The 23,738-nt window shown below is 40.3% G+C and overlaps 1 protein-coding gene across 45 annotated transcripts in view; it reads left to right on the top strand.

Moving 5' to 3' along the window:
* Positions 1-23,738, top strand: part of PDE4DIP (phosphodiesterase 4D interacting protein) — a 223,359-nt gene that overhangs the window by 123,363 nt on the left and 76,258 nt on the right. For 23 of the 45 annotated variants that reach the window (XR_009538790.1, XR_009538791.1, XM_060139188.1 and 20 more), the window contains exons 1-10: positions 8,736-9,875; positions 16,395-16,526; positions 17,252-17,371; positions 17,612-17,704; positions 17,840-18,052; positions 18,936-19,094; positions 19,959-20,072; positions 20,262-20,399; positions 21,112-21,291; positions 22,202-22,396. Coding sequence is in view for 43 of the 45 variants with exons in the window: in XM_060139188.1 (XP_059995171.1) it covers positions 8,751-9,875; positions 16,395-16,526; positions 17,252-17,371; positions 17,612-17,704; positions 17,840-18,052; positions 18,936-19,094; positions 19,959-20,072; positions 20,262-20,399; positions 21,112-21,291; positions 22,202-22,396 (2,469 nt within the window). In the remaining 2 variants the exon portion in view is untranslated. Of the gene's footprint in view, positions 1-8,438; positions 9,876-16,394; positions 16,527-17,251; positions 17,372-17,611; positions 17,705-17,839; positions 18,053-18,935; positions 19,095-19,958; positions 20,073-20,261; positions 20,400-21,111; positions 21,292-22,201; positions 22,397-23,738 lie in introns of those variants that run through there. The other 22 variants (XM_060139176.1, XM_060139195.1, XM_060139204.1 and 19 more) reach the window with 3 other exon arrangements.

Here is a 23,738-nt window from a genome sequence, read left to right as displayed (position 1 = left end):
CTGGAAGGAGGAGTGAGTAGAGGAGAAAGAAGGTGAGAGGACTAACTATTATGGAACTCTATTAAGATATGAGGTCACTAGAGGGTAACCAAGAATGGAAGTTTTGTGCTAAGGCAAAAGAACGAAATAAAATTTTAAGATATAATAAGTCATTCATTCATTCATCCGTTCATGTAATCCAGTCCATGACTGTTTATTGAGTGCCTACCATGGCCAGACAGTGGTGAAATTAAGTGCTGGAGAAACAGTAAGAATAAGCATGGCAGAGTCTTTCCCCTCAGGGAACTTACATTCTAATAAGGGAGCTAGTTAAATAACCACGTGATCAAACAAATAATTGCAAACTGTGATAAATACATTGGAAAAAAAAAAGAGCAAGGATCAGCAAACTTTTTCTATAAAAGGCCAGAGAGTAAATAATTTAGACTTTGCAGGCCATAAGATTTCTGCTGTTGCAGCACAAAAACAACCATAGACAATACATGAAGGACTCGGCATGGCTGTGTTCCAATAAGGTTTATTTACAAAAATAGATGGGAGGCGGGTTGAGCCCACAATCCATAGTTCCCTGATCCTTAATAGAGAATTAGGAGGAAGGAGGGGGAGGCACTATAGTTAAGGGGAAGACATCAATCAATCTTTCCTGGGGTAATTCTGAGATGTCCCTAACACATACAGGTGCAGATACAAATAGGTAGTTGGCCATTTGAGAGTTGAACTCAGAGGAGAATTCTGGAATAAAGATATTCTTTTACTGGTTCTGAACACCAATTCCAACACATGTATTGAGAGCAGGGACACTTCCCACACAGCACCGAGCAATTCTTAGACACAGAGTGTCCAAGAATTCAACTCAATTCTGACACTGTCCACCTGGAGATAGCATCAGAGGCCACAGGTTAAGGATTCAGTCTTATAAGACTGCCTCCACACCCCTCCCACTGCTCCCTCCCTCCCCCTCCTCCCCACCCCTGGGCTTCAGACAACAGTTGCAATCCCAGTTTATCACCTGTGCTTCTGACCAGCAATAGGTTAGAGGTTCCAACAACCCCTCCTTGGACTTCAGACACCAGTCACAAGTCCAGATGTTACATGTACTACCGACTGTCTATAAATTTAGAGGTTCACATGACCCCTTCCTCGGGTTAGATTAGTTTGCTAGAGCAGGTCACAGAACTAAAAGAAACATTTTACTTACTGGATCACTGGTTTATTGTATCAGGATATAACCCAGGAACAGAGATGGGAGATATGCATACGGCAAGGTAATATGAGAAGGAGTGAGGAGCTCCCAAGCCCTCACCAGGCACCTCCCTGAATTTCCCCATGTTCACCAACCCAGAAGCTCTCTGAACCCAGTCCTCTTGGGATTTTATGGAGGCTTCATTACAAAAGCATGATTGACTCATTGGCCGTTGTCGACTGACTCAGCCTCCAGCCCCTTTCCCTTCCCTGGAGATTGGGGTGTGGGACTGAAAGTTCCAACCCTCTAATCACATGGTTGGTTCCTCTGGCCACTACCGCCAAGCCCCGCCCCCCCACTCCCCCAGTGTCCTAGTGACATTCCAAAAGTCACCTCATTAACAAAAGACCTTTATCACTCTCATCATTTAAGAAATTCCAAGGACTAGAGAATGGACTTGAGGATATGGGGAGGGGAAGAGTAAGCTGTGACAAAGCGAGAGAGGCATGAACATGTACACACTACCAGATGTAAGGTAGATAGCTAGTGGGAAGCAACCGCATAGCACAGGGAGATCAGCTCGGTGCTTTGTGACCGCCTGGAGGGTGGGAGGGAGGGAGACGCAAGAGGGAAGAGATATGGGAACATATGTATATGTATAACTGATTCACTTTGTTATACAGCAGAAACTAACACACCATTGTAAAGCAATTATACTCTAATAAAGATGTAAAAAAAAAAAAAAAGGAAGAAATTCCAAGGGTTTTAGGATTCTATGCCAGAAAGGGGGACAAACCAAATATATATTATAAATCACAATATCACAAATACATATTGGAAGTTACTCATATAAAGGTGGAAAAGGATGAGATGATATTGAAAGAGAATAGAGGTGAAAAAGGCCTAGGACTGACCCTCATTGAACACCTACAAAAAGTTCATAGTGGGTATGACTTACTCTGAATTCACAAATTTAGTTTTGCAGGAAATATCACAGTTACTTTCTTTAAATCAATTTAATGTTACCCTGAGTCCCTATCCTAATCAGGCTGGTGGGAAATTAAATTCCGTTCATTCGGTTATTCCTCCTCCCCACTCTCTCAGTTATGTGAAGGTGAAGGTCCCTGGGCTTTATCAGGTGTCAAAGCATCAAGGAGACTACTCTGATCATTGGTCCACCACTGAAGCACCCCGCCCCAGCACATACAGTTCTACTAATCCTAACTGCTTGCTACATTGGACTCTTTATGGAGCCCCTTGACCTCGAGTCTAGCCTCTCCAAGTCACCCAGTGCCTTCTCCCCCACAGGTCCTGCTTCTTCTGCAGGGCACTGATAATGGAGGTGGGTCCTTGTTACTCTTTCACCCCCTCCCCAGTCTCTTCCCATCTGGGGTGAAATCTCACCCTTTCCTCTCTTGTTGACCTCAAAGACACTACTCTCTTCTCTTCCCCACTGGGATACCTGGCTTAATCTTCAAAGTGCGTTTAGAATTTTATCCAAGTCAGGAAATGCATTTGACTTCAGGCAATCTCCGCTCTTTGCTCTGCAAAAACTCCCAAGTCAAGGGAATGCTGAGGGCCTTACCATCAGACTAGGAAAGAGGTAGGTAGGGGTATACAAGTAACATATCTATATCCAAAAATTTACCCTGTCACCATTTGGTTAGAGAAGAAATGTGAGATGAGCTGATAGAGAAGTAGATTAGGATCTTTTTGTACAGATATTGAAATGTCAAACTAAGAGTTTTGGACCCCGTGCTATAGGTAGTGGACAATTATGGGTCTTTACTATGAATGTTCTAGAAATAGTATACAGGATGATTAGAGGGGTAAGCTTCTAAAGCTGTGTGACATGATTCAGGTTTCAGGTTTTAAGAACCCGAAAAGGACAGTGTAGGGAAAATGCAAAACAACATTTCTGAACACACTAGAGGTGTTTGGAAATAGAGTCAAAAAGAATTTAGCATTTGGCTTGACAGGGAAGGATTCTGAGAAGTTAAAGGTAACAACTCCTTAGTTTACAAGTTTACCCTATTGTAGAAAATGGCATGCCTGACCTCCTCTCTCCTGATCTTTCTCTAGATGTTGACAATGTTAACTACCCCTCTCATTCCTGAAACTCTGTCCCCCTCTCACCTGTGTTTTGATTGTGGAAGAGTTCAACTTAGTTTTTTTCACTTAGTTTTTTCCTCAGTCCCCTAAATACAGCATGTCCCAAGTCAAATTTTGTATTATCTTTTTGCAAATGGACTCAACTCCCACATTTCTGTTTGTTTAGGCAATTTTTTTCTACCAGTCTTCCAGGCCAAAAACTTTATCTCTATTTTTAACCTTTTTTTCCCTTCATCCTCTCTGCATATATGTCATCAAGTCCTGCTGCTCGTTCCTTCAAAATGACTCTCATATTTACCAGTTCCTTTCCGTTTTTATACCAGACCTTTATTATCTCACATGTGAATAATGGCAATGGATTTTTTTAAACTATTTTTGGCTGCGATGGGTCTTTGTTGCTGCGCGTGGGCTTTCTCTAGTTGCAGTGAGCAGGGGTTATTCTTCGTTGAGGTGTGCAGGCTTCTCATTGTGGTGGCTTGTTGGGAAGCATGGTCTCTAGGCAATGGATTTTTTTTTTTTTTTTTCACGGTACGCGGGCCTCTCACTGTTGTGGCCTCTCCCGTTGCGGAGCACAGGCTCCGGATGCACGGCCATGGCTCACGGGCCCAGCTGCTCCGCGGCACGTGGGATCTTCCCGGACCGGGGCACGAACCCGTGTCCCCTGCATCGGTAGGCGGACTCTCAACCACTGTGCCACCAGGGAAGCCCTAGGCAATGGATTTTTAACAGGTCTTCCTGTAACCATCCCAAAACCTGTCCCTGAAACTCCAAGCCATCCTGTTGTCTGACTAATTTTCCTAAAACAAACTTTTCATCATGCCATTCTTAGCTTAACTTCATAACAGAAAGTCCAAATTCTTTTGCCTTTCTCAAACACTAACCAAATTCTAGTTGCCAGTTCCCTCCTAGCATAGTGTCTGGCTTTCAGTTGGCCCTTCATATATTTTCTTTGAATGAGTAATTATTGAGATGTACAGAGTGTATGTATAGATGTATAGAGTAGGATGCACCTGGCCACTCAGATATCCCACAAAATCTTTCCCTTTACTGACAGGCTAGCATCATATTTAACCGAACTTCCAAGACTTTTGAGGATGCTGTTTTCTTTTTCTGGAGTCCTTTCCTTGGCTTCCTCCATTCTAAGGTCCATCTCAAGTCCCACTCTTGCCCCCTTCACCTGTGTCAGCTCATACTTAACTTTTTCTGCAACTTTTTTGAAGTTGTCGGTACCATTTAGTTTACCAATCAGTTATTCTGATTGTAGCATGCACATTCTCTCCCCTTCAACTAAACTGAAAGCTCTCTGAAGACAGAGAAAAAAAACAAAACAAAAACTGAGTTTGCATAAATTCTTGCTCATCAGTTGATTAACAAATATTTTGAAGTTCACTTAAACAGCTGTGGATATTTAATAACTTGAAAGACTGCAGTGTTTACTATTTTAAAATCAATTTTGCTGATAACCATATTATAGCAATCTGTAGTTGAACTGGAAATCTCCCAGTTTTAAAACAAGTGTTTTGAAATGCTGTGCTATTAATTAATGCAAAGCATGATTGTTTCTGGCTTCTTAAAGATTTCCAACCAACAGAGGGAAATCATGAACATGCTTGTGGTGTTACCATAAAGCCTAACTGGCTTTACTTTGATATTCTTGCATTTCCTCATCTGCTTTTGCTTCTCTGCCAGAATCACTCCCCCCACCCCCTGTGGCATAGTTTTTAGTAATTAGAACAGCTATTTCCAACATCATAACTAGGATAATGAAAGCTAATACAACTGGTTTGGGACATAGGGATTTTTCACCTCTTGGAAACTCCCTCCCAGCCCAGAATTAGGTCTTAGAAACACTACGACACAGGGAGTACAAAAGTACGGTTCGAAGAGAATCTTCCTGGGCCCTCAAATCTAGAGATCAAAATACAGATAGTGCAAAAGATCCCTACCATAATAATACTTAGGAATCTTGTTCCAAATGGGCATATAGTTCTCTAAATTCAACAATTTTGTACGGAGTTCTTCATTAATGGATTTTTCCATTTATCTGCTGACCTTCTGATCGTTTGGCTGACATTTGTCTGAATACACTTTAAGAGAGTTCTAATTCAGTAGTTTTCAAAGTGTGGTTCTCAGCAGCATCTGCATGCTCTGGGAATTTCTTAGGAATGCAAATTCTTGGGCCCCTTCTCAGACCAACTGAATTAGAAACTTGTTAAATCTACCATTTAACAAGCCCTCCAGGTGATTCTGATGCATGCCAAAGGTTGAAAACCACTGTTTAAATTCAATATGTTTATTTTGTAGCTTAGGAAATTAAGGGCCAGATATAAGTGATTTGACTTAGGATAGACAGCAAATATGTGCTTGTGAATGCGTTTATCAATCCATTTTGAGGGCAAACTGCTGATATATAAAATTAATCATTTGTTTAACTCATTATCGCTTATCATAATATGAAACCTGTTCTCAGTAAGATTTTCCTTTATTATGTAACTTTTGATAAGTTTTAGAAGTAATCATCCTATTCTAAATCATCACAAAAGCCCTAGGTCCCGCCTTAACAACATGCTTTCCTTCAATCGTAAATGTATGGTGTGTAAATGTATATAAAATAATATTTTCCAACACTCATATGGATAGGAACTATGATGTTTTGAAGTCGCAATTGGGCCTTTTATAGAATTTCTTCTGGGCTATATTTTCCCAATTTTCAAAGCTGTTCCTATGATAAAGTTATAGGGGTTACTTTCCACGAAAGAAATCCCTCAGATTAAAACTTTATGGGTAATACATATTTTTATACTAATTTACTCCTTATCTTTTTTAATTGAACTATACTAACATATAAAATCTACAGATAAGCAGTCAGTTCAATGAGCTTTAAAACTGTACACATCCATATAGTCATCACCCAAAACAAGATATAGAACATTTTCATCACCCCAGAAAATTCCTTTGTGCTCCCTTGCAATTAATCCTCACCCCCCATAAACATTTTCTGAATTTCTATCATTATAGAAATGGTTAGACTTTAAGTTGTTAGACAAAATAAATGAAATCACACAGGATATAGTTAAATGGCTTGTTTCACGTAACATGCTTTTGAGATTCATTCATATTGTGGGTATCAGAGTTCTTTTTTTTTTTTTTTTTTTGCGGTACGCGGGCCTCTCGCTGCTGTGGCCTCTCCCGTTGCGGAGCACAGGCTCCTGACGCGCAGGCTCAGCGGCCATGGCTCACGGGCCCAGCCGCTCCGCGGCATGTGGGATCTTCCCGGACCGGGGCACGAACCCGCGTCCCTTGCATCGGCAGGCGGACTCTCAACCACTGTGCCACCAGGGAAGCCCTTGGAACTCTATTTTACATTCTTGGTTTTGGGACAAGAACATGCCTCTTTAGGTGAAATCACAGATGCAAAGTTCTGTAGCCTACTAAAGCCAAAGCTCTAAGGGCTGTTCTAATCTCTCACGATGGAGCTACTAAGATTTTGTTTTGATGATTAAATAAGAGAGTGATACAATTTTATGTGTGCAGAGCCCCCCGTAAAGCTTTAAAATTACTTTCAAATATTGCATTATATTAAAATAATAATATTAGCTATTATTATTGACACGATATGAGCCAAAATCTGTTAAAGCACTTCCCCCAAATCATCTCATTTAATGCTCAATAAGAAGTTGGGGGTTAATTATGGGCTTTCATCGAAGGCATCTGAATGTCTCCAGGTTCAGGAGTATGGGCTGTGCCCTGGAGATGAGGGTCAGAAATACTTTGACTGTTGCTGGCCTTATTATCTCACAAAGTCAAGTTAGTGAAATCTGGCATTATTGTAATTGGGAAACGTCCTGCTCTGGGAAAACTCCAGATGATTGTGTGGGACTGTTTTTCCTCCCATCTGGAGTTTGCATACCTCTCAAGCCAGGGAGAGAATTGTTTATTATAAACGGACGTTGACACCTCGATTCCACCTAGACAGAGCTCCAGCTTCCCTCCACTCTGTGTGTGCAATCTAAGTTCTGTACCCAAGGCTGGGTGACTTACTACTAGATGATGCTGAATAAGACAAGATACTCACTGAAGTCAGTGAAATTCCCAGCTCCACTTCTGCAGACAGCAGCACTCTCTGATACTCTGGACTCTTGCTCAGATAAATAAGGCCTTTTGTTCTCGTGTTTGTCTCCCCTCCCCACCCCCAAAATAAGGCCTACAGTCTACCTGAACCTGAAAGAGGATTCGGTGATGGCAATCTACTCTCAGGTGTCTATATTCTTGAAAAAGCTCATTTTCTCTGTTATCATCAAAATCTTGGTTAACCAGCTGCATTCATGTGGCTTTTGTTGGACTCCTTCTCAGGTGACTGCTTTGTGCCCTCTCTCGATTTCTTTTCTAAAAAAGGGCAAATCATCCAGGACTGCTAAACTCAACCGCAACATCACGAGGAGAGAAACACTTGTCCTCTTTTCTAGGTGCTCCCAACAGTCGAGGGGCAGGTTGAACTGAGCCTCCTAAAATCCGCCCTACCTGCCACCTCCGGTTTATCAACCCATTCTCCCCGGCCGCTTGTGAAGACCCGGGGCCTTTTAATCCAGGCACCGGACTGGGTAGGGAGAGGAAGGGGGGTGCTGCAGGAGGGAGGGAGGCGGCGCGCAGCGGTACCTAGTGGCGCTGCCAGGCTGCTCCATCCAGAGTACGTGGCACTACCCGTGGAGAGAGGGGGAGGGGATTCGGCTTTCTCCTCCCCAAGCAGAGCCTTGGGACATCCCGCAGGGGCGGAAGGGAGGATCCGTGAGGGAACTAGTGCGCTTTGGGGGTGAAATTTTAGCAGATAAAAGTGGCCTAGCAGAGGTCGGCATCCGTCCTGCTCTCCACTCCGGTACTCACTGCTAGCCAGGTCTGTGCTCTACCGCGAGCAGCACTAAGTCGTTTGGGGGCGAGGGGACGCGCTCGCCACCCCGCATGCGCAGAACGAGGAGCCGGCCTCCTGGACTACGGCTCCCAGAGGAGTTTGCCGGAGGCCGCAGGCGCCGAGCCTCTGGCGCCATCTTGAAATCTGATCCTCAATCTCTGAGTTTTTGCGTCAGCCGCGGGCGGCCGCTTGTGGACCGCGAACCCAGCCAGCTGAAAGGGAGGACATTGAGGACACCACGGCTGGTGGGAGAGACAGCTGGAGGAGACATGGCAGGTTCTCAGCGCGGCCTGCGCTGATGTCACTCAGCATCCCGCCCCCGAAGTGTTTCCTCGCCCGCCCCCTCCCCGAGGGGCGGGGCTGACCACTCTGGTACCCAGAGCCCGCGCGCGGGTGGCAGCGAAGCGCCTCTGCAGAGTGGGGACCCCATCGGGCTGTGCCATGCCGATCGGAGGCCACCGGGGCGGGAGACGGAACGCAACCAAGCGCTAGTGAGTGATCAGCGAGCAGCAGCCGCATCAGGGAAGCTCGGCAACCGCAGGAGGGAAGATGAAGGAGATTTGCAGGATCTGTGCCCGGGAGCTGTGCGGAAACCAGCGGCGCTGGATCTTCCACACGGCATCCAAGCTCAACCTCCAGGTTCTGCTGTCGCACGTCCTGGGCAAGGATGTCTCCCGGGATGGCAAAGCTGAGTTTGCTTGCAGCAAGTGTGCTTTCATGCTTGATCGGATCTATAGATTCGACACCGTCATTGCCCGGATCGAAGCCCTTTCTATCGAGCGCTTGCAGAAGCTGCTGCTGGAGAAGGACCGCCTCAAGTTCTGCATTGCTAGCATGTATCGGAAGAATAACGATGACACTGGCGCGGAGACCAAGGCAGGGAATGGAACGGTTGACATTTCCGGCTTACCCGATGTAAGATACTCTGCACTGCTCCAAGAGGACTTTGCCTATTCAGGGTTTGAGTGCTGGGTAGAAAATGAGGATCAGACTCAGGAGCTACACAGCTGTCATGCTTCGGAAGGCCCCGGAAACCGACCCAGGAGATGCCGTGGTTGTGCAGCTTTGCGGGTTGCTGATTCAGACTATGAAGCCATTTGTAAGGTGCCTCGAAAAGTGGCAAAAAGTATCTCGTATGGCCCTTCTACCAGGTGGTCCACCAGCATTTGCACTGAAGAACCAGCATTGTCTGAGGTTGGGCCACCGGATTTACCAAGTGTGAAGGTACCCCCAGATGGAGAAAGCATGGAAGAAGGGACACCGGGATCCTCTGTGGAATCTTTGGATGCAAGTGTCCAGGCTAGTCCTCCACAGCAAAAGGAAGAGGAACCTGAGAGAAGTGCAAAGGAACTTGTAAAATGTGACTGTTGTTCAGATGAACAGGCCCCACAGCATATGTGTAACCACAAGCTGGAGCTAGCTCTTAGCATGATTAAAGGTCTTGATTATAAGCCCATCCAGAGCCCCCGAGGGAGCAAGCTTCCTATTCCAGTGAAATCCAGCCCACCTGGAACCAGGCCTGGCCATATCATGACAGATGGAGTTAGTTCTGGTTTCCTTAACAGGTCTTTGAAACCCCTTTACAAGACATCCGTGAGTTATCCCTTGGAGATTTCAGACCTCCAGGAGCTGTGGGATGATCTCTGTGAAGATTATTTGCCACTTCGGGTCCAGGTATACAAAATGGCTGCATAGTGCCTTTCTGATTGAAGTTAGCTGGCCTCAGGCTTCACATGATTTCTGTCTAGGTGAAGGTTAATAATATTCTAGACTTGAGGAAATTAATCATTGAGCCCATTTGTGTCCCCTTTAGTAAATGTGATTCATTCAAATAATTTGTTTTTCACAATCCTCTTTATAAGATTATCTGTTGGCTGTCCCATTAATTATCAAAATTGCACACCTTTTAAGACAAAAAGAGAAAGATTTCTAATTCACCTTTACCCTATAAAAAGCATTTAATCTTATTTCTGGCACTAGAACTCTTTCCTCTTACTTCCTTGTTCTATCCCCTACCCCCTTCTTTTTTTATTTTCATTTTTAGATTTATGAATGTTTTTCCTATTCTGTAAGGGAGTTAGTTCTGCTACTTAGCCCTCCCTAGAGCATTAAGCCTTTCATCGCACGTGTGCCTCAAACTGATTAGAGCTTAGGGTAAAGGTTTGGGGAAAAACCTATTAATCCACCAAAGTATTGTAACATCTGGGCAATATTTAAAATAAATTAAGAGGTCATTTGAGGACTAACGATGACTCGCTCATAAAACAGACTTGGGCAGTCAAGTATCGTCATTTAAAATGTTAAGGCAAAAACTCTTTACAGCCAGTTTGTATACTGAGCTCTGTTTGAAGAAGTTTGATATTAAGTAGGGATTCATCCATTATCGGATGATAGGAGAGTTTTATCCATTGTACTCATGAATTTCTTAATGACTGGAAGATGACAGTTGATCTTAATCTGAGCTGTTCATGTCTGCCCAGTTGATTTCATACCAACCTTTTAAATTCAGCTACTAGTACAGGGACCTGACAGATGCTATTTTGTTTCTACAGCGACAGTAAATGCTAGGTTCAATTAATTTTGTGAAACATCTGGCATGTTCTACTTGGTACAGATTCTCTAGTGATACCATTACAAAGGTGGACAATCTAGAAGGCATTTTTGGAAAGCTTGCTACCAGTCAGCATCATCTGGGAAACTTACAGTTTCTAAATGAAATTGTTGATTGTCACTTGAAATTTTTAAAAAATAGTTCTATTATGTATAATAGTTGCATCTCAATTAGAAAGAGGAAATGGGAGAAATATTTTTGAATTTGCACAAAATTGTCAGAAGTAGCATATATTAAAGTGTTACATAAAAATATGACTATCCAAAAGTTTAAAACGTGTTTTCGTTTGTATAAAATGTTTAGTATGCCTAACGCTTGTGTACTTTTCTTTTGCTTCCTTTTCTTTCATTGCGCTTCGCAGCTAAATTTGGGCTTTACAATACAGTATTTCTGTGAGCAGACATAGATGTCACAAATTAAACATAGTGTTTTCATATTAGGATCTAAAAATAGTTTGGACAGGCTGGATGGGAAATAACATTTCTTCCCCCCTTTCAAATATGGCCAATATTGTAGAAAGGTGAAGACTTAGAAAATTACAGGTAAAACAAGAGGAGTTTGTTCTCCATATTAAATTAAAAATACTCTCTTGGTGCCTGGGCTCAAAAAATTTTGGAGCTGGGAAGGAGCTTAAAGATCATCTCACGCAGTCTCTCAATTTAGAGATATGGAAAGCTCATGGTTTAAATAACTTAGCCCAGGCAGAGCCAAAGATTCCTAACCATTCTTAGCCAAGACCTTTTTATTCTGTACATTAAACCACATTGTCTTATGTACATTGAATTAAATAAATACTTGTTTTAAGTGCAGGACCTTCTTTCTATACCCTAAGGATTGCAGGAGGATTCTTTAGGAATTCTGTGAAGAAATCTGTCATCCTAATGAGCATATTTAAAATATGGTAACTGTACCTTTAGGTCAAGTCCCTTTTCTTCACTAAATTTAGAATCAGAAAAATACAGACCTTTAACACAGCAGTGTTTGACCTTTCTGCTGTAACCTGGCTTACCGCCTTTACTGTTTGTAGAATAATAAAACATTGAGAGGAGGAAGAAAACATTCAGCTTGCAGAATCATGGCATTTGATTGTTGTGCTGTTTTCTCCAATAATTAAGAATGTGGAAGGAAATAGATTAATTAGGCTCAAAGTGTTTGTAGATAAAATGTATCTTTTGGATTCTGGATCTACTGTTTAAGTCTTGACTTTTAAGCACCTTAAGGCCTGTTGTGCTTTATGGCAAAAGCAGATCTAAGTGGGACAAAGGCAGACTGATTTTTGTCTGTTTCTGAACAAATGTGGATAGAATAGAAATAAGTGTAAATTGTTTTTGATAATTCTCTTTTTAGTTTGTAGAAAGAAAAAACTTGAAAGAAAAAAAAATTTCCTTTAGCTAAATTCTGCTACAAATATGAAGAAAAGCTCTTCTCCTAAGAGCGAGATTGTTCTGTAAGGTCATTTTGATTCCTTTGTTTAATCTGGTTACTGTTAAATATCACCATCAGAATGCCTCCTGGTTGCTTTTCTTCTTTTTCTTTCTCTCTTTCCTTCTTTCTTTCTTATATTAAAGAAAAACTGCAACAGTGTAGTTCTCCTGCTTACTAATTTTCTGACATTATGCAAACTGATTTATTTGCCTCCTACAGAATTTATGTCTGAAGACCCAAGGTTTTCAAATATCTAAAGAAAGGTTTGAAGCTTTATTCTAGCTGATAATTTCCTTCTTTATTGTCTGGCCCTGAACTACAATACAAAAGCTGTCATAGAAGGGGTGTGGTCCCTTGGTAAACATTAATTCAGCTCTGGTTCACGTGCAGTTTTCTTTTCTATCTAAATTCAGAGAGTAAGAGACCTTTGCTTCAAGCCTTGCAATGCCAGAGTCTGCTCTTGTATGGCTATGATAAATTTATCCCTCTCTATAGCTTAGCTATGTAACCCGGATCAGGCCCTTTGGAAGGGGTAAGCATTAGATGCTGGTGAAAGATTAGGCCTTTAATTTTATGCTAGTTGATAGTTCTTGTGTATCCCCTATTGCTAACAATAGGATAGAAAATTATAGTAGTTTGAGCCCTGTGACTTTCTATTATGACTATGAAAGTGTCAAGAAAACTGCTGTTAATCCAGAAGATCTAAATAACTGCCTTTTAGCCTAAAGGTCTTATTTTATGCAACCTTAGGCCTGGAAGCAATTCTCTTTTCTGATGCTGAAAAGCATTTGTCCTGAGTCAAAAGCAACTGAATTTAAAATTATATTATGATTACAACATGATTTTAGTAACTGATAGCATGGAGATTAACACTAATTCAACCAAATCAAGTATTACTGATTTCAGGCTCTACAAAATCTTCATAGGAGTGGTTGGTTTATGTACTTGATATTTCACAAGATTCATTATGAGCTGTTTACTCAGTGGGACTTTGCTAGGTACTCTTTTGGCAGACTTATCTGAAAGGACATTTTTTTTCCTGAGATTTAAAATAATAAAATATTATGAATAAAGGAGAAACAAACATCTTCTAGCCTTTAGGTCAATACATTACATTTACCAAATTAGGGGTTTCCTGTGATGATTCGTGCCAAGATGTGTTCAGATGAGATCCAGACTCATTATGTACTTTTCTGTGGCATCCTTTGGATTTAAAGTTGATGTTGAAATGCGTAAATTAAACATCTACCTTTTTATCTATATATCTGGTCTTTTTCTAAGAGAACCACTGAGAGATTAGAGCAATGGTCTGGGAATTAGGAGACAGGCCTATTTTTGTTAATTTGCTTTTGTTTTTATTGTTCTGTTTACTTTATTAAACAAAAACTTTTGGTCCGTACAATATTCCGGGCATTATGGTAGGCAATGGGTTTATAAAGATGAAAAGGAAGTTACCAGCTTAACTGCATTTGGTTTAATTGGATCCTTTTCCTGATTTCCAGTGTAACTTTGGACAAATTACTCATCTAAGTCTCCATTTCCTCAAATGTAAGATAGGATTGGACCAGATGGCTAATTTATAAAGTGTCCTTCACAGCTCTAAGATTCTTTGGTTTAAAGTGATTAAATATGACCATTTAAAACTTGTAGCTATTTAATTCTGCTTGATATAGTTTAAATTTGAAAAATATCTTGTAATAGATGTTGTTGGAAATTTGTTTTACACCGAGGAAGTAAGAAGGCAAGTTTGGTAGAGAATGTTTTATCGTTAAATAAATGATAAAATTATTTATCAGTCAGAATTGTTGTAAATATCTATTAAAATAGTTACCTCTCCCATGGTGTGACATAATTCACATCGCTTCAGGGCAAGGCTCCCTGTTATACCCACAACAACAAATATCTCAATTTTTTCTAGGAGTCATTATCCTTTCTACTTTTCTCTTTCTCCCTGTCTCACCATCCAGTCCTGTTGACTCTACCTTCAAAACATATCCAAATCTATCCATTTCTCTCTCCCTCCATTACTACCACTATAATCCAAGCCACTATTATCTCTTCCCTGCAGCAGCCTCCTAGCTGGTCTTCCCACTCCTATTGGTGCTCCCAACAATCTATTCATCACAGAGCAGCTATTTAAAATTTAAATATGATTGATTACTTTTCCGTTAAAAACCCTGCAGTCCATTCTCATTTCAATGAGAATGAAATCCAGCTTCATTACCTCCGATGTAGGTTCTGTACACCAGATCTGGCCCCTCCCTGCCTTTCCACCTCATCGTGTATTACCATCCACTTTGCCCAGTATACTCTAGCCCTGTGCTTTCCAGAAAGGCTGCCACTAGCCCTGTGTGACTACTGAGCACTTGAAATGTGGCTAGTCCGAAATGAGATATGCTGTGAGTGTGAAGTATAACCTTAATTTTAAAGACTTATTATGGAAAGAATGTAAAGTATCTTGATAATTTCTGTATTGAATACATGCTTATGATAATATTTTAGGTATAATATATTGGGTCAAAGAAAATGTTTTATTAAAATTAAGTTTACTTATTTATTTTTACTTTAGTCAATGAAGATACTAGAAAATTTTAAATTACATGTGTGGCTCATATTATATTTCTCTTGGAAAGTGCTCCTCTAACCATGTAGGCTTTTCTCTTTCCCAGGGGCATATCTACCCGAGGTCTTTTCCGTTAGTTGATCCTCTGCCTGGATTATTCTTCTGAATAAGATTATTCTTATTTTGCAGAGCTGGTTCTTTATCATGTAGATCTTAATTTAAATGTTGCCTGATAGAGACCTTCCACTCATCAACCACTTTAAAGTAACTTAACAACTTTGTCATGCTTTCCTATTTTATAGCATAGGGCTTGTCACTAGCTTATATTTAGTGTATTTCCTTGTTCTTTTATCATTTAGCTCCCCACTCCAAATCCCACAGTGCTTTGCATATTAGGGGGTACTTCATAGATGTTTTAAAAAATGATGAACAGCCCTGGAAGAATAGAAAAGATTTTTCTTCTGAAATCTTTATACTTCCAGTCAGTTGCGGTCAGGAAGGGGTTTAAGGTAAGCTGAAACCCCACTGCCTAGAAGGTGGTAATCAGAACTTAAACATGTGAGGTAAAGAAAAAATGAATATAGCTGCCTTTTTTCTCTTCCTAATGGATTTGTATTTTCCCTAATGGGAGTGCAGGAGAAAGGGAGGGGTGATAGGCAGGGAGAGAAGAGATGGAATTTAATGCCACAGTGAATTGCTAAAGTTTTATTTTTGTATCTTAGCTCATAATGAATATTAGGTACAGTTCAGTAAGTTTAATCTTAGTCTGATCATCCCAAATATAAATAGATTTTTTTTTCACCTGAATCTTTTGGGTGAATCGATATTCCTATAAAACATACCTCCTTCCCAGACCCTATGGATTTTAAAATTTATTTTAATTTTTGTTACTTTTTATTTTGAAATAATTTCAAAGTTAGAGAAGTCATAAGAGAAGTACAAAGAACTCACAGATTCACCAGTTGCTATATGTTGCTACATTTGCTTTATCACTCTCACTGTTTATAGACACATTTTTTTTATTCCTGAGTTATTTGAGAATTAGTTGCAGATATTATGCATCTTTACGCTCAATAAGCATGTATTTCCTAAAGACAAGGACATCTCTTACATAACTACAGTACAATTACCAAAGTTAGGAAATTTAGTATTGATTAAATACTATTATCTAATATATGGTCCATATTTGAAATCTACCCATTTTTCCAATAATGTGAATAGGCATGTTGTAAGAAAGATAGTTGAACTATAACTTTTTCTCCCTTAGGGATGGTGTGAGTTTGACCTTTTGAATTCCCTGATTGAAAATAGGATAAAGCAAATATTTGGTCATCATAAGCATTTAAAAAAATCCTCTCTTTAATCTCTGGATTACTTACTTTAACTGAATAGAGAAAGAGAAAGGTGGGGAGGGGAGCTAGAGAGGAAGTGAATCAGTACTCAGAATGCGGAACAGGACTGGCTTCAGGAATTACTGATAAGCCATTCAGCAACGCTGGTTTTCTAAGTCTCTGGCAAAAGATGCCAAAGACATTTGAAGATAAACTTTATCGTTGGCTACACTTAACTTAATCGTCTCACTGCTTCTTCCTAGCCCACGACCGAAGAGTTACTCAGACAACCAAAGCTGAATTCAGGTGAGACCGGTACAACTCAGCAGGCTGTATCTGATTCCCATTTGACAGAACTCCAGGAAAAAATCCAGCAAACAGAGGCCACCAACAAGGTATCGGAGATCACAGGGTTTTTTGAGAATGTGACTGGCTCTAGCTGGGTCTGCGTTAACCTCTCCGAGTAGGACCTGGGAGATGGGTACTGTGTATGCCTGGTGCTCTGTGGAATATATTCTTAAAAGTGTAGTTCTTTCCTGTATCTCTCATCAAGATTTTAGCCTGTTCTGCACAGATCAGAATTTCTGGTGCCTTTTAGGTCTGATAATAAAACATGAGTGCAGTTTTCAACTGTATAAGGCACTGAGACAAGAGGTTCATGCTTTTGATTTTGGTTTAACTTCTTACCCCTTTAGAGCCCATGGGTTTTAACATCTGCTTAGAAGAAAATTCCCACAATTTGGGATGCTGTGCTCCTGGCTTTGTGTACCCTTGTTGTGTCCTGTCCTGTAGTAGATAGCAGAAGCTCGTTGGTCTTCGTGTAAAAGGTCCACAGTGACTCATGAGGACAAGTACCCCCAGTATGGCTGCCGTCATAGAGAAAGCACAGTGCATGAGAATTGAAGCAATTGAGTATTAAAAGAAGTATTTCACAGTTCCTGCTACTTTCTCTTGCTGATTGACTTAGGACTTTAATGGTTATGCTATGTGGGGAAAAATTAATAAGGTAATATTCCCTAAGAAATCCTTTAAACCTAGATTTGAGGAAGAACTTCATGGTTGCATTTGAGGTTAAAGGAAATCATTGACCTACCAAACTGTTTTTCTTTGCTGAATTCAGATTCTTCAAGAAAAACTGAATGAAATGAGCTGTGAACTAAAGTCCGCCCAGGAGTCGTCTCAGAAGCAAGATGGTACAATTCAAAACCTCAAGGAAACTCTGAAAAGCAGGGAAAATGAGGTAAAATGTTTGACAGTCAAGGACCCATGAGGAAACAATTTTTCCCATCAAAGTAGACAAGTATTCTATAATTTGTTGAATTGGATATTGTCAGACTAACAGATCTTAGCCTAGAGAAACTGTAGTCTCATCTAAATTGGAATTTTGGAATAGTCCTGCTTCTAAAATCTGTACAGGCGAGATAACGGAATTTATATTTAGCTTGCTAACATTTTTGGTACTCCCTGTCTTTGTTTTCAGACCGAGGAGTTGTACCAGGTGATCGAAGGTCAAAATGACACAATGGTAAAGCTTCGAGAAATGCTGCACCAGAGTCAGCTTGGACAACTTCATGTATGTGAGGGTCACCTGGGACAGGAGGCATCACTTGAGGATGTGCCACTCGCAGCCACAGTGTTGATCTTGTTGTTCTTGTCGGCTGCTCAGTGCTTGCCCTCCTTGTGATGATGATTCTCACTCTCTTTTCAGAACTCAGAGGGTACTTCCCCAGCTCAGCAACAGGTGGCTCTGCTTGACCTTCAGAGCGCTTTATTCTGCAGCCAGCTTGAAATACAGAAGCTCCAGAGGGTGGTACGACAAAAAGAACGGCAGCTGGCTGATGCCAGACGATGTGTGCAATTTGTAGAGGCTGCAGCACAGGAGAGAGAACAGCAGAAAGAGGCTTCTTGGAAACATAACCAAGTAAATCATTAATCATTTTGTGGCACTGTGTAAATGCAGACTTTGCCCTGATAGTAACTTTTTATAAGGATAGCTTGTGTTGAACCCTTGAGTCACTTACTTAATCTAAGTAATTCAGCTCAACATTTGTTGCCCTTATACCATGTGCCAGGTATTGGGGCTGTGTTCTGGAAATAAAAGGGTGAATATCACAGGCTCTATTCCTCTTAAGTTACTTGTAATATCGTATGAAAGACAGTCACGTAAACAGTATTTCAATGTGGTAAATACTGTAGAAGAGGCATATAGGGGTCCTGTAGGAATATATACAAGGGACCAGGGAAGGGAATCAGGAAAGCTTCACAAAGGAGGAGATATCTGAGATTATTCTTGAAGGGTGGGTAAGAGTCAGCGAGACAGAAAAGTGGGAAGAACAACCAAGTCAGAGGAATGGCGTGCACAATTAGTCATGTATATTTTTTTAAATAAAACACATAATTCTTAAATGGTTTCTTGTTAGAGCAAATACCATCTTTTTTTTTTTTTTTTAAGATTTAAAAGGATAGGTAGGAATGTTGTATCCTTGAGCTTACTGTAAGGTAAAGGATCCAGGTTTATGGTAGAACAGAGTCCCACTTAGTACTTATATAGATGTATCATTTTTAAGCCAAAAGTAAGTATTGAACTGTAATATCAAATTTACATCCTACGCCCATCCACGGTTCCCATGATTTCCCACATCATATTTGACTCATGTGTAGTAGTATCTCTAGAGTAATTTTAAGAATGGCACTTTTTGCTACTTTATTTTTTGTTCTCTGTGCTTTGAAAGTTTTAAGGCCTCCATATCTAATGACCATGTGAAAATTTTAGATTGTTTGAAAAGGGAATCTGTTTAATTCAGGAATTGCGAAAAGCCTTGCAGCAGCTACAAGGAGAATTGCAGAGTAAGGGCCAACAGCTTCATACCCTGGAGGCTGAGAAATACAATGAGATTCGCACCCAAGAGCAACACATTCAGCAGCTCAACCACAGTCTGAGTCACAAAGAGCAGCTGCTTCAGGTGAGTCCACAGAATGATTTCAAGTAAAACTGGGTTCCTAGAGCTCGGGAATTTATGTTCATATCATCTCAAAACATTAGTCCACCTGTGTTGAGTACCTGCTACATGTAGAACATTAAGAGGTGGGAATCAGGAGGATTCAGAAGAAATAGAAAGTACAATCCGTCAACCAAGATGCTAACCAGCAAGTGTAGGAAACAAGAAATACAGACCTGAAACAGTTAAGCAATAAATATTCAGCAAATAGTTATTAAGCACCTCTGTGAGTTAGATACTAGGCTAGGTATGAGGAAAATGAAGAGAAGATATGTCCACTACTCCCACTGAAGACCTCTATATAGAAATTTCCAGAGTTATATAGATGATAAAATGAAAGTTATAGGAAAAAATGGAGCACCAAAGAAGAGACTGATCAGTTCTACCACCTACTCTAAGCTTTAGTCACACCGGATCCCTTATATTTCGCTGAGCATATGATTTTTTCATGGTATACATATGTTGTACCAGTTTTTTTCTCTGATAGAGATACCCCACAGCCTCTTGGGAAACTCCTAGTCCTTTAAGACTCAGAGCAAATGTAACCTCTTTTGTGAGAACTTTAGTGACACCTTCAGGCAGAGTTAGGCAATGCAGCCCATGTTCCCCTAGTAGCTTGCAACATGCGTGTATGTATACACCTGCGTATATGTGATGCAGAATAGTTGACATTCTGTATGTCTGTCATCTCTGCTAAACTGTGTTCCCCTTGAGAGTGATCACATTTTGTTTTTTATCCCAAATCACTAACAAATTCCTTGACAAGGTGTGGAAATTCAGTTAATACTGAATAAATGAATAAAGGAAAATTTTTTTTGGTCTCATTAGGAATTTCGGGAGCTCCTGCAGTATCGAAATAACTCGGACAAAACCCTTGAAGCAAATGAAATGTTGCTTGAGAAGCTTCGGCAAAGAATACAAGATAGAGATGTTGCTCTAGAGGTATGTACCATAATTTTGCTTATGATGCTGTGGATTATTTCATCCACAGGGGGACTTCGGAAATGTATTTACTTAATTTGCTGCTTTTGGGAGTTGGTTTTCCATTCCTTTATATTTGGAATCTTATTGAATAAGAGTGATCAGAATAGTGACTCTTGTGGAGCTTTGGGATGCTGACTTTGCTTGCAGCGGGCTATAGACGAGAAGTTCTCCAGTCTAGAAGAAAAAGAAAAAGAACTGCGTCAACTTTGTCTTGCCGTGAGAGAGCGAGATCATGACTTAGAGAGATTGCGCGGTATCCTCTCCTCCAATGAAGCTACCATGCAGGTAAGAGCAAAATCTGTCACGACTTGGTATCCCTCTCCCACTTGGATTCTAAACTGGAAACACCACCCCTTCCATCATTTTCTGAAAACCAGGATATTTGCTTTATTAAAAAATATATATACAAAAGCAAACAAAAGTAGCAGTCATTAGTTCTGTCGTTATACATAAGGGAGTGAGAAGTTTTAGCACTTCTACTGTGAACTTTGTGGGAGAGGGCAGTGAATATGGATTTTTATACATAGTTCTAATTTATTTCTAATCCTTGCTAATATTTATATACCTTTATATAAATGTTGCTCAGATGCAGCTATTATATTGTATTTTTCTCATTAATATTATGTACATGTCTGTGTACAGCCACAATCAGAACACTTGTTTCTCTTATTAATATTTACTCTGGGCTATTTTTGTATATTTATTTTAGAGCTTAAATATCTAACCATCTGACACTTCTTGAAGTTCTTCACTTCCTCCAGAGTACTTCATTTAACACATACATTATACTTATCTCTCTACAAACTAGATGAGAGTTTCTAAAAGCAACAAATAGACTAGTATGACATTGTTAGATTAGATACTACGTTTTTTCCTTTTGCAAAAGAAATTGATAGATAACTTAGGAGATAATGTAAAGGTGGATCAGGTTTCCTGTTTATGCTGAGGAGTGTGGGGTGGCCCTTTGACTTAACGGCTGCTTTCTTTGTGACTGTAGTGTATGGAGAGTCTCCTGAGGGCCAAAGGCCTGGAAGTGGAACAGTTGTCTGCCAGCTGTCAAAACCTCCAATGGCTGAAAGAAGAAATGGAAACGAAATTTAGCCATTGGCAGAAGGAGCAAGAAAGTATCATTCAGCAGCTACAGACATCTCTGCATGACAGGAACAAAGAAGTGGAGGCAAGAATTTAGTTAACCTAAGGGCAGCTGGTTTAGTGATGACATAATCTCAGTCTTGCATTAGGACTCTTGAGGTCTGAGAGGCCGGCGACCCAAGTCTTTAATCCCATCCTGTCTCTGGGCAGGTCACTGGCTTTCACTGGGACTTCTTTTTCCTATACCTATAAACTCAAGGGGACAATTATCTTTCTCAAAGAAGTTATGTGAGAATTAATGAGATCTAGAAAATGTACCTACAATACAATAGCTAACCTTTGTTATGGTGCTCATGCTGCGTCATGCACTTTCTTAAGAGCTTAATGGATGTCAATTCATTGAATCCTCGCAAATCTATGAGGTACATACTATTATTCCTCTTTGACAGACAAGGAAACAGACTTCTGAAGTGAAGCAACTTGTCCAAAGTGACATAGCTAATAAGTGGCAGAGCCAGTGTGCACCCCAGGCGATCTGGCTCCACAGTTTTAACCCCCATGTATTACCTCCAGTGTAGAACTGGCAGCTTCGTCACCGTGCTAATAAATACAGTGCTTGTTATTTTTTTCAGCTGATCATTTCGTGTTCCCCCTATAAAGTCAAACGGGAGTAGATAAATGAGATAAATGAACCGAGTGCCCATTTATCCGCACCTAACGTTATTATGTGCCCTGAGCATTATAGGGCAAGGACTTATTTTAGAAAACAATATGTAAGTTGCCATTCTAAGTATTTTTTTCTGTATTGTTAGTGTTCATTCACTGAGCATGTATTGACAGTCTTTTATGTGCCAGGCCTATGCTGGATCTGCGGGAACAAAAATGAATAAAACATCATACTTGCTCTCTCTTCTATGATAGATTCTTTTAAGCCCTTTGATATACAGTAGATGGAATTCTTTCCTCCAAACCTTACACTGTCTCTCCTGTATTAGGATCTTAGTGCAACATTGCTCTGCAAACTTGGACCAGGACAGAGTGAGATAGCTGAGGAGCTGTGCCAGCGTCTACAGCGAAAGGAAAGGATGCTGCAGGACCTTCTAAGTGATCGAAACAAACAAGCGGTGGAATATGAAATGGAGATTCAGGGCCTGCTTCAGTCCATGAGCAGCAGGGAGCAGGAGAGCCAAGTAAGGACTAATGCCCAGTCCAGAAGAGTACCACTTAGTGCGTTTATAGTCTGCACTATAGGAAGCATTAGAACTTTATAAAGTGTAAAATTTACGTCATTTTACCGTCCATTCTGTTAGTTCTTCTCCTTCAGCCTATTAACTAGACTACAGTTTTACGTCAGTCATCAGAGTATGAAATATTTCTAGAACACTTTGCATTTGGAGGGTACCTAAATAATACATGTCCCCACTCATTAAATTCATTATGTACATTTTCTTTTCCTTAATGTTCTGATAATTTTGACAGAAAGGAATATAGGGTTCTGGAGTGTTCTGATTTTGATTCTAAATGATCAAGACTTGAGTGATATTTTGTTTCTAGCCAGGGTATGGGAAAACTTATACTTTCCATATTTTCTCTTAATTCATGTAAAATCTGAGTTATTTTAAGAGAGAAAAAAAAGTTTGTGTTTTTTCAAAGGCCATGATGAGAATAAACAATCTCATAGTAATATGGCATATAGTAATTTCAAAATAATGGTACACAAATCTTTCAAAAGTAAATTCTTAACTTACCCTCCTTTTCACGTATCTTTCTCCTAAAGGCTAGAGAAAGTCTGGTATAGTTGACTTGTGCTGCATTTCAGGGACCAGTCACTCAGAATTCTCCCTAGTCAGTTCTCAGAGGGAACTAGATTCTTATCATTTGCCTATGTTATTTGACAATAATATTCTCTAATGCTTCCTTATATTATGGGATGGTTATATTCCACTCATCCAATTCTTAGGCCCACTGCAGTAAATACACATTTTGTTAGATACATGCTGCCATGTGCTGCAGAAATTGCTTCTGGAATAGACCTAACAAGATCATTGTGAATTATTTAAGGCTTTGGCAAGAGGCTAACAAGTCTTTGAGTTTTCTTTTTCACCCCTTTGTAATTTGAAAGAATTAGCCTTATAACACTTAATATACTGCTGGTAGTAAAATAATGGAATCTAGGAGATGCCTGAGATTACAAAAGATTTTCAACGCAAGAAAAAGTGTAATGATTGTATTCTTCTAAATCTGCTTCTCGAATTTTATATGCAGAAAAATCCCTTGAATAGCTTTTTAAAAACGTAGCCTCAAGAATTTACATTTCTCATAAGCTTCCAGGTGATGGTGATGCTGCTGGTCCATGAGCCACACTTGGAGGAGCAATGCTATTTAGCAGCACTGCTAGAAAAAGAGTACCAAGCCAGATAGATCGTATATAGGGCACAAGATGTCTTGTGTATTATTCACTCTGTTTCTTCTCATAATTTCACAGAGATTTTTATTAGGGCAAATTAATAATGTACTGTTACCTCTAAGATG

Source organism: Lagenorhynchus albirostris, chromosome 2, assembly GCF_949774975.1.
Source record: "Lagenorhynchus albirostris chromosome 2, mLagAlb1.1, whole genome shotgun sequence".
Taxonomy (NCBI): domain Eukaryota; kingdom Metazoa; phylum Chordata; class Mammalia; order Artiodactyla; family Delphinidae; genus Lagenorhynchus; species Lagenorhynchus albirostris.
The sequence above is the reverse complement of the archived record's forward strand: the minus strand, read 5'-3'. Positions and strand labels throughout refer to the sequence as shown.